A 16,500-nucleotide genomic window follows, 5' to 3' on the forward strand; every position below is an offset into this window, starting at 1 on the left:
GGAGTGAGAAGAGGTTTTAAATTAATCGGCGGCAATTCAAGGAAATACGGTGTTCCTTTTCCAGTTTGAGAGCAAATATTCCACAAACTTGCATCCATAATTTATTCATCGGACTGTTTTTTTTTGTGTGGTCAAATATCTATAAGTTACAAATAAATGAGACGTACAAATACCAAGGAAACGACAACAAGTCTGCAAATAGTGTCCAAAAAGAGAGAGGGGGGAAAAAAACTGTACAATATTGGGACCCCAAATAAAAAGTACATTCTAAATCTACGCGGCTGACATTAAAAAGTCTTTGAAATGCTATTTTTTACAGGGTTGTTGTTTTTTTTTTTGTCAATATAATTTACATAAATATATCCCAACTGTTCCACTTCCGGTAGAAAAAAAAAAGTATTGTGCAATGGTCCAAAAATTCTTGAAAAAAGAAAAAAGTCTTTCTGTTTTTTTTTTGTTTTTTTTTTTAATGTATATATTCATGGTCACCACGTCCTGCCGTACAAGAGCGCCGAGCACTGCAGCGCCGAGCCGTACTCGGCCCCCGGGGAGTTGAGGTGCGAGAGGCCGGGCACCTGGCTCTGCAGCGCGGGCGGGCTGGAGGAGTGCGGGCCCAAGTCCGGGGAGTGTCTGGCGCTGCCCACCGGCTGCTGGTGCGCCTGGTTGCCGCCGGCGGACATGAGCATGACGTTGGCGGCCTGCGGCGGGTGTTGCTGCGGGTGCTGCTGCTGGTGGTGCTGGTGGTGGTGGTGCGGGTGGGCCTGCGTGCTGGCGGCCGTGTGTCCGCTGCCTTGGCACGGCTTGCCGTCCTTCACCAGCACGGGCACCGCCACCCTCCGCGGGGACTGCTGCTGCGGCTGCTGCTGACAAGACCCGCCGTCCGGCTGCATCTGCTGCTGGGTCACCTTGTCCTTGGCCTGCCGCTTCATCTTGTAGCGGTGGTTCTGGAACCAGATCTTCACCTGCGTGGGGGTGAGGTGGATCATGCTGGCCAGGTGCTCCCTCTCCGGGGCCGAGAGGTACTTCTGCTGCTTGAAGCGTCGCTCCAGCTCGTAGACCTGCGCCTGGGAGAAGAGGACCCGCCGCTTCCTCCGCGGGGTGGACGCCAGGGAGCCCATGCCTTTGGCGTGGACCTCCGCCAGGGAGCCCAGGCCGCCCATGCCGCCCATGTTCATGCCCGAGGAGGAGCCCATGAAGCGGGAAACTGGCGGGGGGAGGGGGGGGGGAAGAACAATATTTCACTTTATTCATCCATCCATTTTTTTTTTATCGCTTATTCCCTTTTGGGGTCGCTGGCGCCTATGTCAGCTACAATCGGGCGGAAGGCGGGGTACACCCTGGACAAGTCGCACCACTTTATTCATATTGCTTCTATTTATTCAGGATTTGACCATTTTCATTGTGTCCACTCGATATTATAATTGAAATCAATCCCATTTGAGGATCAATTTTCGTTCAGTACGAGTAAAATTATTTCATTATTGACCAAACATTTTTTTATTTTTTCGCCCCCCCACTATTGTCCATCAATATTATAATTTGTTGAAATTTTCATCCATCCATTATCTACCGCTTATTCCCTTTTGGGGTCGCGGGGGGGCGCTGGCGCCTATATCAGCTGCAATCGGGTGGAAGGCGGGGTACACCCTGGACAATTCCCCCCCCCACTATTGTCCATCAATATTATAATTTGTTGAAATTTCCATTTGTTAAAATTAATTTGACAGCTTCAGTTTCCATCCATTTTCTACCACTTATTCCCTTTGGGGGTCGCGGGGGGCGCTGGCGCCTATCTCAGCTGCAATCGGGCGGAAGGCGGGGTACACCCTGGACAAGTCGCCCCCCCACTATTGTCCATCAATATTATAATTTGTTGAAATGTCCATTTGTTAAAATTAATTTGACAGCTTCAGTTAATAAACCTATTTTCTAGGGATGCACCGAAATGAAAATTTGTGGCCGAAGCCGAAGCCGAATAAAATACCGAATAATGAATGCAGTTATTCACATTTTTTTTTATATTGCATTGATATCCATCCATCCATTTTCTACCGCTTATTCCCTTTTGGGGGTGGCGGGGGGCGCTGGCGCCTATCTCAGCTACAATCGGGCGGAAGGCGGGGTACACCCTGGACAAGTCGCCACCTCATCGCAGTAACTCATTATTTCAGTACGAGTAAAATGATTTCATTATTGACCAAAACATTTTTCTTTTTTCGCCCCCCCCCCCACTATTGTCCATCAATATTATAATTTGTTGAAATTTCCATTTGTTAAAATTAATTTGACAGCTTCAGTTTCCATCCATTTTCTACCGCTTATTCCCTTTGGGGGTCGCGGGGGGGGCTAGCGCCTATGTCAGCTACAATCGGGCGGAAGGCGGGGTACACCCTGGACAAGTCGCCACCCCATCGCAGGGCCCATCAATATTATAATTTGTTGAAATTTCCATTTGTTAAAATTAATTTGACAGCTTCAGTTTCCATCCATTTTCTACCGTTTATTCCCTTTGGGGGTCGCGCGGGGGTCGCTGGCGCCTATGTCAGCTACAATCGGGCGGAAGGTGGTGTACACCCTGGACAAGTCATCATCTCGTGGCAGGGCCCATGAATATTATAATTTGTTGAAATTTCCATTTGTTAAAATTAATTTGACGGCTTCAGTTTATAAACCTATTTTCTAGGGATGCACCGAAATGAAAATTTGTGGCCGAAGCCGAAGCCGAATAAAATACCGAATAATGAATGCAGTTATTCACATTTTTTTTTATATTGCATTGATATCCATCCATCCATTTTCTACCGCTTATTCCCTTTTGGGGGTGGCGGGGGGCGCTGGCGCCTATCTCAGCTACAATCGGGCGGAAGGCGGGGTACACCCTGGACAAGTCGCCACCTCATCGCAGTAACTCATTATTTCAGTACGAGTAAAATGATTTCATTATTGACCAAAACATTTTTCTTTTTTCGCCCCCCCCCCACTATTGTCCATCAATATTATAATTTGTTGAAATTTCCATTTGTTAAAATTAATTTGACAGCTTCAGTTTCCATCCATTTTCTACCGCTTATTCCCTTTGGGGGTCGCGGGGGGGGCTAGCGCCTATGTCAGCTACAATCGGGCGGAAGGCGGGGTACACCCTGGACAAGTCGCCACCCCATCGCAGGGCCCATCAATATTATAATTTGTTGAAATTTCCATTTGTTAAAATTAATTTGACAGCTTCAGTTTCCATCCATTTTCTACCGTTTATTCCCTTTGGGGGTCGCGCGGGGGTCGCTGGCGCCTATGTCAGCTACAATCGGGCGGAAGGTGGTGTACACCCTGGACAAGTCATCATCTCGTGGCAGGGCCCATGAATATTATAATTTGTTGAAATTTCCATTTGTTAAAATTAATTTGACGGCTTCAGTTTATAAACCTATTTTCTAGGGATGCACCGAAATGAAAATTTGTGGCCGAAGCCGAATAAAATACCGAATACCGAATAATGAATGCAGTTTTTCACATTTTTTTTTATATTGCATAAATATCCATCCATCCATTTTCTACCGCTTACTCCCTTTTGGGGTGTCGGGGGTCGCTGGCGCCTATCTCAGCTACAATCGGGCGGAAGGCGGGGTACACCCTGGACAAGTCGCCACCTCATCGCAGTAACTCATTATTTCAGTACGAGTAAAATGATTTCATTATTGACCAAAACATTTTTCTTTTTTCGCCCCCCCCCCACTATTGTCCATCAATATTATAATTTGTTGAAATTTCCATTTGTTAAAATTAATTTGACAGCTTCAGTTTCCATCCATTTTCTACCGCTTATTCCCTTTGGGGGTCGCGGGGGGGGCTAGCGCCTATGTCAGCTACAATCGGGCGGAAGGTGGTGTACAGCCTGGACAAGTCGCCACCTCATCGCAGGGCCCATGAATATTATAATTTGTTGAAATTTCCATTTGTTAAAATTAATTTGACAGCTTCAGTTTCCATCCATTTTCTACCACTTATTCCCTTTGGGGGTTGCGGGGGGCGCTGGCGCCTATCTCAGCTGCAATCGGGCGGAAGGCGGGGTACACCCTGGACAAGTCGCCCCCCACTATTGTCCATCAATATTATAATTTGTTGAAATTTCCATTTGTTAAAATTAATTTGACAGCTTCAGTTTCCATCCATTTTCTACCGCTTATTCCCTTTGGGGGTCGCGCGGGGGGCGCTGGCGCCTATGTCAGCTACAATCGGGCGGAAGGTGGTGTACACCCTGGACAAGTCATCATCTCATCGCAGGGCCCATGAATATTATAATTTGTTGAAATTTCCATTTGTTAAAATTAATTGGACAGCTTCAGTTTATAAACCTATTTTCTAGGGATGCACCGAAATGAAAATTTGTGGCCGAAGCCGAAGCCGAATAAAATACCGAATAATGAATGCAGTTTTTCACATTTTTTTTTATATTGCATTAATATCCATCCATCCATTTTCTACCGCTTATTGGGGTACACCCTGGACAAGTCGTCACCTCATCGCAGTAAATCATTATTTCAGTATGAGTAAAATTATTTCATTATTGACCCAAAAATGTTTCTTTTTTCGCCCCCCCACTATTGTCCATCAATATTATAATTTGTTGAAATTTCCATTTGTTAAAATTAATTTGACAGCTTCAGTTTCCATCCATTTTCTACCGCTTATTCCCTTTGGGGGTCGCGGGGGGCGCTGGCGCCTATGTCAGCTGCAATCGGGCGGAAGGCGGGGTACACCCTGGACAAGTCGCCCCCCCACTATTGTCCATCAATATTATAATTTGTTGAAATTTCCATTTGTTAAAATTAATTTGACAGCTTCAGTTTCCATCCATTTTCTACCGCTTATTCCCTTTGGGGGTCGCGGGGGGGGCTAGCGCCTATGTCAGCTACAATCGGGCGGAAGGTGGTGTACAGCCTGGACAAGTCGCCACCTCATCGCAGGGCCCATGAATATTATAATTTGTTGAAATTTCCATTTGTTAAAATTAATTTGACAGCTTCAGTTTCCATCCATTTTCTACCGTTTATTCCCTTTGGGGGTCGCGCGGGGGGCGCTGGCGCCTATCTCAGCTGCAATCGGGCGGAAGGCGGGGTACACCCTGGACAAGTCGCCACCTCATCGCAGGGCCCATCAATATTATAATTTGTTAAAATTTCCATTTGTTAAAATTAATTTGACAGCTTCAGTTTATAAACCTATTTTCTAGGGATGCACCGAAATTAAAATTTGTGGCCGAACCCGAAGCCGAAGCCTAATAAAATACCGAATAATGAATGCAGTTTTTCACAATTTTTTTTATATTGCATAAATATCCATCAATCCTTTTTTCTACCGCTTATTCCCTTTTGGGGTGGCGGGGGGCGCTGGCGCCTATCTCAGCTGCAATTGGGCGGAAGGCGTGGTACACCCTGGACAAGTCGCCACCTCACCGCAGGGCCAACAACATTCACACTCACATTCACACTCACATTCACACACTAGGGCCAATTTAGTGTTGCCAATCAACCTATCCCCAGGTGCATGTCTTTGGAAGTGGGAGGAAGCCGGAGTACCAGGAGGGAACCCACGCATTCACGGGGAGAACATGCAAACTCCACACAGAAAGATCCCGAGCCTGGGATTGAACCCAGGACTGCAGGACCTTCGCATTGTGAGGCAGACGCACTAACCCCTCTGCCACCGTGAAGCCCGAAATTTCCATTTGTTAAAATTAATTTGACAGCTCCATACATCCATTTTCTACCGCTTATTCCCTTTCGGGGTCGCGGGGGGCGCTGGCGCCTATCTCAGCTACAATCGGGCGGAGGGCGGGGTACACCCTGGACAAGTCGCCACCTCATCGCAGGGCCAACACAGATAGACAGACAACATTCACACTCACATTCACACACTAGGGCCCATTTAGTGTCGCCAATCAACCTATCCCCAGGTGCATTTCATTATTGACCAAAAATTTTTTCTTTTTTCGCCCCCCCCCCCGCTATTGTCCATCAATATTATAATTTGTTGAAATTTCCATTTGTTAAAATTAATTTGACAGCTTCAGTTAATAAACCTATTTTCTAGGGATGCACCGAAACGAAAATTTGTGGCCGAAGCCAAAGCCGAATAAAATCTAAACTAGGGATGCACCGATTAATCGGTAACCGAATATATTTGGCCGAAAATGGCAAAAAAAGCCACATTCGGGCCTTCGGTGGAACGAGTTAAAAACAAGGTCGAATAGTGGCGTGTGACGCAATTTTTTTGACGCGGTGACGCAATCAACCAACGTGCAGTGTTAAATTTAAATTGTTTTGTACATAGTTAGTTTCCTTCTTTTTATTCTGAAGCTGAAGTACTGTTATTGACAAATCTGTTCTGGCCTGGGATATGTTGTGTACCTGTATAAGTGTATGAGGTTACAAGCACACACTTAATTGAGATTTACTTGAGCCTTCTGTTTACATTATTAGCATATCTACTGTGGCTAAGCAGACTTTTGCCAAAAGGACAATAATTCATTTGTTGTGGGTTTATCCACTTTAATGCACTTTATTTGTTTTTTTTGGAATGCATGTTTTGTTTGAAGGCCTAATATAAATGAAAAACTTTGTGCTTTTTTTTGAAAATGGGACGGCGTGGCGCGGTGGGATAGTGGCCGTGCGCAACCCGAGGGTCACTGGTTCAAATCCCCACCTAGTACCAACCTCGTCACGTCCGTTGTGTCCTGAGCAAGACACTTCACCCTTGCTCCTGATGGGTGCTGGTTGGCGCCTTGCATGGCAGCTCCCTCCATCAGTGTGTGAATGTGTGTGTGAATGGGTGAATGTGGAAGTAGTGTCAAAGCGCTTTGAGTACCTTGAAGGTAGAAAAGCGCTATACAAGTACAACCCATTTATTTTTTTTTTATTTAAAAGCAAAGGCTACTGGAATATCAAAAAAATGTCAATATTCAATAAAAAAATATTTTATTTGAAAAACATGTCTAAATATTTATTCTAGGCTATTTATGGAATATTAAAAAAATTGTGAAAAACTGCATTCATTATTCGGTATTCGGCCTTCGGCTAAGCATTTAAATTAGGGATGCACCGAAATGAAAATTTGGGGCCGAAGCCGAAGCCGAATAAAATTTAAACGCTTGGCCGAAAGCCAAATACAGAATTTTTTTTTTATATTGCATAAATAGCCTAGAATAAATATTTAGACGTGTTTTTCAAATAAAGTATTTTTTTAATTGAATATTGACATTTTTTTAATATTCCAGTAGCCTTTGCTTTTCAAAAAAAAGCACAAAGTTTTTCATTTATATTAAACAAAACATGCATTCCAAAAAAAAATAAAGTGCATTAAAGTGGATAAACCCACAACAAATTATTGTCCTTTTGGCAAAAGTCTGCTTAGCCACAGTAGATATGCTAATAATGTAAACAGAAGGCTCAAGTAAATCTCAATTAAGTGTGTGCTTGTAACCTCATACACTTATACAGGTAGCCTACACAACAGGCTAATAATGTAAACAGAGGCCCCACTAAATCTCAATAAGTGTGTGCTTGTAACACACAGCATTTAAGTCTCATCTTAAAACTCGTCTGTATACTCTAGCCTTTAAATAGACCTCCTTTTTAGACCAGTTGATCTGCCGCTTCTTTTCTTTCTCCTATGTCCCCCCCTCCCTTGTGGAGGGGGTCCGGTCCGATGACCATGGATGAAGTACTGACTGTCCAGAGTCGAGACCCAGGATGGACCGCTCGTCGGGACCCAGGATGGACCGCTCGCCTGTATCGGTTGGGGACATCTCTACGCTGCTGATCCGCTTGAGATGGTTTCCTGTGGACGGGACTCTCACTGCTGTCTTGGAGCCACTATGGATTGAACTTTCACAGTATCATGTTAGACCCGCTCGACATCCATTGCTTTCGGTCCCCTAGAGGGGGGGGGGTTGCCCACATCTGAGGTCCTCTCCAAGGTTTCTCATAGTCAGCATTGTCACTGGCGTCCCACTGGATGTGAATTCTCCCTGCCCACTGGGTGTGAGTTTTCCTTGCCCTTTTGTGGGTTCTTCCGAGGATGTTGTAGTCGTAATGATTTGTGCAGTCCTTTGAGACATTTGTGATTTGGGGCTATATAAATAAACATTGATTGATTGATTGATTGATACACTTATACAGGTACACACCACGTCACTGCACGTTGGTTGATTGCGTCACCGCGTCAAAAAATTGCATCACACGCCACTATTCGGCCTTGTTTTTAACTCATTCCACCGAAGGCCGAATGTGCCTTTTTTTGCCATATTCGGCCGAATATATTCGGTTACCGATTAATCATCCCTACTATTTTCTATGATGTAAACCAGGGGTCGGGAACCTTTTTGGCTGAGAGAGGCATGAAAGCCAAATATTTTATAAAGTATTCCCGTGAGAGCCGTATAATATTTTGTTTAACACTGAATACAACTAAATGTGTGCATTTTTATGTAAAACCAAAATTAGGGTAAAACACGTCTGTTGTTCTTTTTAATAACTATTTTATTCTGAAGCTAACTAATAATGAATAAAATACTTCTTACCCTTTTTTGACATCTTGAACAGGTGCGGTAGAACATGGATGGATGGATAAAAATGCGTGAGAATGTTTTATATTTGGAATGTTATTTTTAGTGGACTTATTAATTACTTATTGTGTTAAGCAATGTCAGCTAAAATTAATCCGAGAGCCAGATGCAGTCATCAAAAGAGCCACATCTGGCTCTAGAGCCATAGGTTCCCTACCCCTGATGTAAACAATCAAATAATACTACCGATTTAGTATTAAAATAAAATATGTGCACCTATTTTATTATTATTAATATTATTAATTCATATTACATGGTATAGTTCTCCGCGTTTGTGACATTTTTCTGCAAAAATGTGATAAATATTTAAGCACTTTTTAAACATATTTATTATTTCGTCGCATCATTGCTGAATTTCCCCCAGGGATCAATAAAGTACATTCTATTCTATTCTATTATATACAGATTTATTCTGACATAATGTAGTACTGGTTTGAGATAGGTGTAAAAAAAAAAATAAAGTTTCATATAAAAATGCATATGACAATAAAAGCCAATTTTTAGCAGAAAATTGAGAATATTAAAATAATGTTTATTTTAAATGCAGGATGTTGATCTGAAAGATAAAGATGTTTGGATTTTAAAACAAAGTCTAATAACATTTTTTTTATATATAAATGTGAGAATAAAAGCGAATTTTAGATCATAATTGAGAATATTAAAATAAAGTTGAATGTAAATGCAGAATTTTCCAAATATTCCATAGGTTTCAACACTCGACTGCATATAAATAAATATTTTTTTTAAAGGTCAAAGATCCTCCATACAAATAACAATCTTTGATATTGTGATTTTTGCATTACAAAAACAAGTGGTCAAAGACCCTCCATGAAAACAGTAAATATTTTTCTTAACAAATCATCTTCGTTTTTGTGATTTTTATAAGAGAAAAACTAATCAAAGATTCTCCATATGACAAAAAATCTTAGCTTTTGTGATTAAAAAAAATACATAAATATATAAATACTTTTTTTTAAAGGTCAAAGATCCTCCATAGAACTAACAATCTTTGATTTTGTGATTTTCGCATTACAAAAACAACTAGTCAAAGACCCTCCATGAAAACAGTAAATATTTTTCTTACCAAATCCTCTTCGTTTTTGTGATTTTCACAAGAGAAAAAATAATCAAATATTCTCCATATAACCAAAAATCTTAGCTTTTGTGATTCAAAAAAATACATAAATATATAAATACATTATTTTTTTTAAAGGTCAAAGATCCTCCATACAACTCACAATCTTTGATATTGTGATTTTCGCATTACAAAAACAACTAGTCAAAGACCCTCCATGAAAACAGTAAATATTTTTCTTACCAAATCCTCTTCGTTTTTGTGATTTTTACAAGAGAAAAACTAATCAAAGATTCTCCATATGACAAAAAAATCTTAGCTTTTGTGATTAAAAAAATACATAAATATATAAATACATATATTTTTTTAAAAAAGGTCAAAGATCCTCCATACAACTAACAATCTTTGATATTGTGATTTTCGCATTACAAAAACAAGTAGTCAAAGACCCTCCATGAAAACAGTAAATATTTTTCTTACCAAATCCTCTTCGTTTTTGTGATTTTTACAAGAGAAAAACTAATCAAAGATTCTCCATATGACAAAAAATCTTAGCTTTTGTGATTAAAAAAATACATAAATATATAAATACTTTTTTTTAAAGGTCAAAGATCCTCCATACAACTAACAATCTTTGATATTGTGATTTTTGCATTACAAAAACAAGTAGTCAAAGACCCTCCATGAAAACAGTAAATATTTTTCTTAACAAATAATCTTCGTTTTTGTGATTTTTATAAGAGAAAAACTAATCAAATATTCTCCATATAACCAAAAATCTTAGCTTTTGTGATTAAAAAAATACATAAATATATAAATACTTTTTTTAAAGGTCAAAGATCCTCCATACAACTAACAATCTTTGATTTTGTGATTTTCGCATTACAAAAACAACTAGTCAAAGACCCTCCATGAAAACAGTAAATATTTTTCTTAACAAATAATCTTCGTTTTTGTGATTTTTACAAGAGAAAAACTAATCAAATATTCTCCATATAACCAAAAATCTTAGCTTTTGTGATTAAAAAAAATACATAAATATATAAATACATATTTTTTTTTAAAGGTCAAAGATCCTCCATACAACTAACAATCTTTGATTTTGTGATTTTCGCATTACAAAAACTAGTCAAAGACCTTCCATAAAAACGGATTTTTTTTTAACAAATAATCTTTGCTTTTGTGATTTTAAAAATACCACATTAAAAATGTGTAATCAAAATAGTACATCAATGATGATATGACATATGTAAACAAACAAAAAATACTTACTATTAGTAGTATAATAAAATAGTTGTACTTATTTTAATAATATTATTGTTATTATGTAGTATAATTCCAGATTCTGCCCGTTTGTCACATTTCTCTGCACAAGTTTGATAAATATTTCAGCACTTTTTTTTTAAACATATTTATGTAGTGGTACCATTATGTACATAAATATTCCTACATAATACAGTACTGGTTTGAGTACAACAACGGAATATTACATACTACAATAAAGTTTCATTTCAAGATGAATATTGATTTGAAAGATAAAGAAAACAAATTCTAATTAAAAAAAAATGAAAATGATAAATATGGGAATAAAAGCTAATTAGAAAATAATTAACAGTATTAAAATAAAGTGCAAAATAAATGCAGAATGTTCGAAATGTTCCATCGGTTGCAACACTTGACCGTAAAAAATAACACAGTAAAAAATAGTAATCAAAATAGAACAAAAAATGATATGATGATATGACAAATGTAAACAAACTAACAATACTTATAATTAGTAGTATAATCAAATAGTTGCTCCTATTTTAATATCATTATCATCATTATTATTATCATATAGTTCCGGATTCTCCCCGTTTGTCACATTTCTCTGCACACATTTGATGAATGTTTCAGCATTGATTTATAAGATATATTTTGAATATATTTATTATGTAATCACACCATTACATACATATTTATTCTAAATAGGTGGAGAAAAACGAATATTATATACCATAATAAAGTTTTATATAACACTGTATATGAGAATAAAAGCGATTTTTGGGGGGGAAAAAATAAGAATATGGAAATAAAGTTCCATATAAATGCAGAATGTTCGAAATAATAAATGATATGACATATGCAAACAAACATTACTTACAATTAGAAGTATAATAAAATATTTGCACCTATTTTATTATTATTATTATCATTATTATTATTATTATTAAATAGCATAGCTTGTCACATTTACATTTGCTAAATATTTCAGCACTTTTTTTTAACATATTTGTTATGTAATCGCACCATTACATATTTATTCTGACTTAATATAGTACTGGTTTGAGATTAAATAGGTGTAGAAAAACGAATATTACATACCGCAATAAAGTTTCAGCGCCCCCCGCGACCCCGAAAGGGAATAAGCGGTAGGAAATGGATGGATGGATGAAAATGTATATGAGATTAAAAGCGAATTTTAGAAGAAAATTGAGAATATTAAAGTAATATTTATTTTAAATGCAGAATATTCATTTGAAAGATAAACATTTTTGGATGTTAAAACAAAGTCTAATAAAAATATATAGATATAAATATGAGAATAAAAGCGAATTTTAGAACAAAATGGAGAATATGAAAATAAAGTTGAATATAAATGCAGATAATTCGAAATATTCAGACACTTGACTGTAAAAAAAATGAGTCAGTAAAACGTTGTAATCAAAATAGTGCAACAAATGATATGATAATATGACACTTGTAAACAAACAATACTTACAATTAGTACTATAATCAAATAACTATTTTAATATTACTATCATTACTATTATATAGTATAGTTCCCGATTCTCCCCGTTTGTCACATTTCTCTGCACACTTTTGATAAATATTTCAGCACTTTTTTTTAACATATTTGTTACGTAATCGCACCATTACATATTTATTCTGATATACTTTAGTATTGGTTTGATATTAAATAAGTGTATAAAAACGAATATTACATTTCACAATTAAGTTTCATATAAAAACGTATATGAGAATAAAAGCGATTTTTAGGAGAAAATTCAGAATATTGAAATAAAGTTTATTTTAAATGGAGAAAATTGATTTGAAAGATACAGATGTTTGGATTTTAAAACAAAGTCTAATAATATATGTGTGTGTATATATATATATATATATATATATATATATGAGAATAAAAGCGAATTTTAGAGAAAAATGGAGAATATGAAAATAAAGTTGAATATAAATGAGAAATATTCCTACACTTGACTGTAAAAAAATGAGTCGGTAAAAAGTTGTAATCACAATAGTACAACAAATAATATGATAATATGACGACAAACAAACCAACAACACAACACAAATACTTACAATTAGTACTATAATCAAATATGTGCACCTATTTTAATATTACTATCATTATTATTAAATAGAATAGTTCCAGATTCTCCCCGTTTGTCACATTTCTCTGCACACTTTTGATAAATATTTCAGCACTTTTTTTTACCTTTTTTAATCGCACCTTTACATATTTATTCTGACATACTATAGTACTGGTTTGAGATAAAATAAATGTAGAAAAACGAATATTACATTTCATATAAACATTTTAGAAGAAAATTCAGAATATTAAAATAAAGTTTATTTTAAATGGAGAATATTGATTTGAAAGATAAAATGTTTGGATTTTAAAACAAAGTCTAATAAAATATATGTATATATATATAAATATGAGAATAAAAGCGAATTTTAGAGCAAAATGGAGAACATGAAAAATAAAGTTGAATATAAATGAAAAATATTCCAACACTTATTCTGACATACTATAGTAAAGGTTTGAGATTAAATAAATGTAGAAAAACGAATATTACATTTCATATAAAAATTTTAGAAGAAAATTCTGAATGTTAAAATAAAGCTTATTTTAAATGGAGGATATTGATTTGAAAGATGTTTGGATTTTAAAACAAAATCTAATAAAATATATGTGTATATATATATATAAATATGGGAATAAAAGCGAATTTTAGAGCAAAATGGAGTTGAACATAAATGAAAAGTATTCCAACACTTATTCTGACATACTATAGTACTGGTTTGAGATTAAATAAATGTAGAAAAACGAATATTACATTTCATATAAAATTTTTAGAAGAAAATTCTGAATGTTATAATAAAGCTTATTTTAAATGGAGAATATTGATTTGAAAGATAAAGATGTTTGGATTTTAAAACACAGTCTAATAAAATATATGTATATATAGATACAAATATGGGAATAAAAGCGAATTTTAGAGCAAAATGGAGTTGAACATAAATGAAAAATATTCCAACACTTATTCTGACATACTATAGTAAAGTTTTGATATTAAATAAGTGTAGAAAAACGAATATTACATTTCATATAACAATTTTAGAAGAAAATTCTGAATATTAAAATAAAGCTTATTTTAAATGGAGAATATTGATTTGAAATATAAAGATGTTTGGATTTTAAGTCTAATAAAATATATGTATATATATATGTAAATATGAAAATAAAAGCGAATTTTAGAGCAAAATGGAGAACATGAAAATAAAGTTGAACATAAGGGAATAAGCGGTAAAAAATGGATGGATGGATGGATAAATGAAAAATATTCCAACACTTATTCTGACATACTATAGTAAAGGTTTGAGATTAAATAAATGTAGAAAAACGAATATTACATTTCATATAAAAATTTTAGAAGAAAATTCAGAATATTAAAATAAAGCTTATTTTAAATGGAGAATATTGATTTGAAAGATGTTTGGATTTTAAAACGAAGTCTAATAAAATATATGTATATATATATATATATATATATATGTATATATATATATATACATATATATATATATATATATATATATATATATGTATATATATATATATATATAGATATGGGAATAAAAGCGAATTTTAGAGCGAAATGGAGTTGAACATAAATGCAAAAATATTCCAACACTTATTCTGACATACTATAGTAAAGTTTTGATATTGAATAAGTGTAGAAAAACGAATATTACATTTCATATAAACATTTTAGAAGAAAATTCAGAATATTAAAATAAAGCTTATTTTAAATGGAGAATATTGATTTGAAAGATAAAGATGTTTGGATTTTAAAACAAAGTCTAATAAAATATATGTATATATATATATAAATATGGGAATAAAAGCGAATTTTAGAGCAAAATGGAGTTGAACATAAATGCAAAAATATTCCAACACTTATTCTGACATACTTTAGTACTGGTTTGAGATTAAATAAATGTAGAAAAACATTTCATATAAAAATTTTAGAAGACAATTCTGAATATTAAAATAAAGCTTATTTTAAATGGAGAATATTGATTTGAAAGACGTTTGGATTTTAAAACAAAGTCTAATAAAATATATGTATATATATATATAGATATGAGAATAAAAGCGAATTTTAGAGCAAAATAGTGAAAAAAAAAGTTGAATATAAATGAAAATATTCCAACACTTATTCTGACATACTATAATAAAGGTTTGAGATTAAATAAATGTAGAAAAACGAAAAATACATTTCATATAACAATTTTAGAAGAAAATTCTGAATATTAAAATAAAGCTTATTTTAATTGGAGAATATTGATTTGAAAGATAAAGATGTTTGGATTTTAAAACAAAGTCTAATAAAATATATATAAATATGAGAATAAAAGCGAATTATAGAGCAAAATAGTGAAAAAAAAAAGTTGAATATAAATGAAAATATTCCAACACTTGACTGTAAAAAAAAAAAAAAAGTAATCAAAATAGAAGAACAAATGGCATTTAAATGTTATTTTCACAGTAATTAACTGTGAATTGACCACTTTTCCTAGTGCGGGATTCGTGAACATAAAAAGGCCGATGGAAATTCCGGCCAGCGTCCGGACTCACTGGTGGAGAAGCGGGGGTCCGGGTTGGCTCCGTACCAGCCGGCGGCCGTGGCGCTGCCCCTCATGCCGTCCTGGTAAGGCGCCAGCTCGGCCATGTTGCCGTTGCAGTAGGCGGCGGCGGCGGCGGCGGCGTGGGACAGCTGCGGCACCCCGGCGGCGGCGCCCATGTGGTAAGCCGCCGACACGCCGCCGTTGTGGCCCATGTGGTGCTGCTGCATGGCCGCCTGGGACACCTGCGGCTGCCGGTAACTCGCCTGCAGCTGCGCGCCGCTGCCGTGGTCCATGGCCGCCTTCTTGTAGCTCTCCTCCAGGGGACTCAGGATGTCGGACACTGAAAAGGGGGTCGTATGCTTGGGGCTCATCGACATTGTCCTGCCGGGAGGAATTGGATTTTGCCTTTTTTTTTTTTTTTTTTTTTTTTTATCCAAGCCCCCCCCCCTTTGATGGTGCAACCTGCCCCGGCGAGAGTCCGCCTTAATTGGATGCAGCTCGGTTCTGGCTCCGGGCTGCCGGGTTTAAGGCGGCGTGCGAGCTAGAGGCGGGGCATCGGTGACAATGCGGCGCAGAACCGGAGCAGTTGTTCGGTCACTTCGCGTCCACATGTCTCCCGCCTCCTGGGTGACGTCACCGCGCCGGCGCGCGCACTTTATTAACCGCGCTGATGTTTATGAGGGCCTCTTGATGAACAGGAGGGTCCAGCAGTTGAGAGAGACTCCACTTTTTTTTTTTTTTTTTTTTTGTTATTCCTAATTGCCTCACACGCGTGATTGCAGGATTTGTTTGTGCAAAAAAAAATAAAGTGTCTTTGCAAACACTTGCAGTGCCATATTAACCCCTACCGGTTTTTGTTGTGCGTCCGCGCCAAAACCGACTTGATGGC

At 36.5% G+C, this 16,500-nt stretch overlaps 1 protein-coding gene across 1 annotated transcript; it reads right to left on the bottom strand.

Moving 5' to 3' along the window:
• Positions 1 to 231: 231 nt before the first annotated feature.
• Positions 232 to 15,988, bottom strand: nkx2.1 (NK2 homeobox 1). The gene is made up of 2 exons (XM_061893761.1): positions 15,622 to 15,988; positions 232 to 1,204 (listed from the first exon to the last, which is right to left on the bottom strand). Exons 1-2 carry the CDS (start codon positions 15,986 to 15,988, stop codon positions 486 to 488), a joined length of 1,086 nt encoding a protein of 361 aa, XP_061749745.1. The 3' UTR covers positions 232 to 485.
• Positions 15,989 to 16,500: the final 512 nt, after the last annotated feature.

The sequence above is a fragment of the Nerophis ophidion genome, linkage group LG03 (assembly GCF_033978795.1).
Source record: "Nerophis ophidion isolate RoL-2023_Sa linkage group LG03, RoL_Noph_v1.0, whole genome shotgun sequence".
Lineage (NCBI taxonomy): Eukaryota > Metazoa > Chordata > Actinopteri > Syngnathiformes > Syngnathidae > Nerophis > Nerophis ophidion.

Coding starts and splice junctions, on each gene's coding strand:
- nkx2.1 (XM_061893761.1), bottom strand. CDS start 15,988: ATGTCGATGAGCCCCAAGCATACGACCCCCTTTTCAGTGTCCGACATC. Junction 1,205..15,621: donor GGACCCCCGCTTCTCCACCA/GTGAGTCCGGAC, acceptor TCCCCCCGCCAG/TTTCCCGCTTCATGGGCTCC.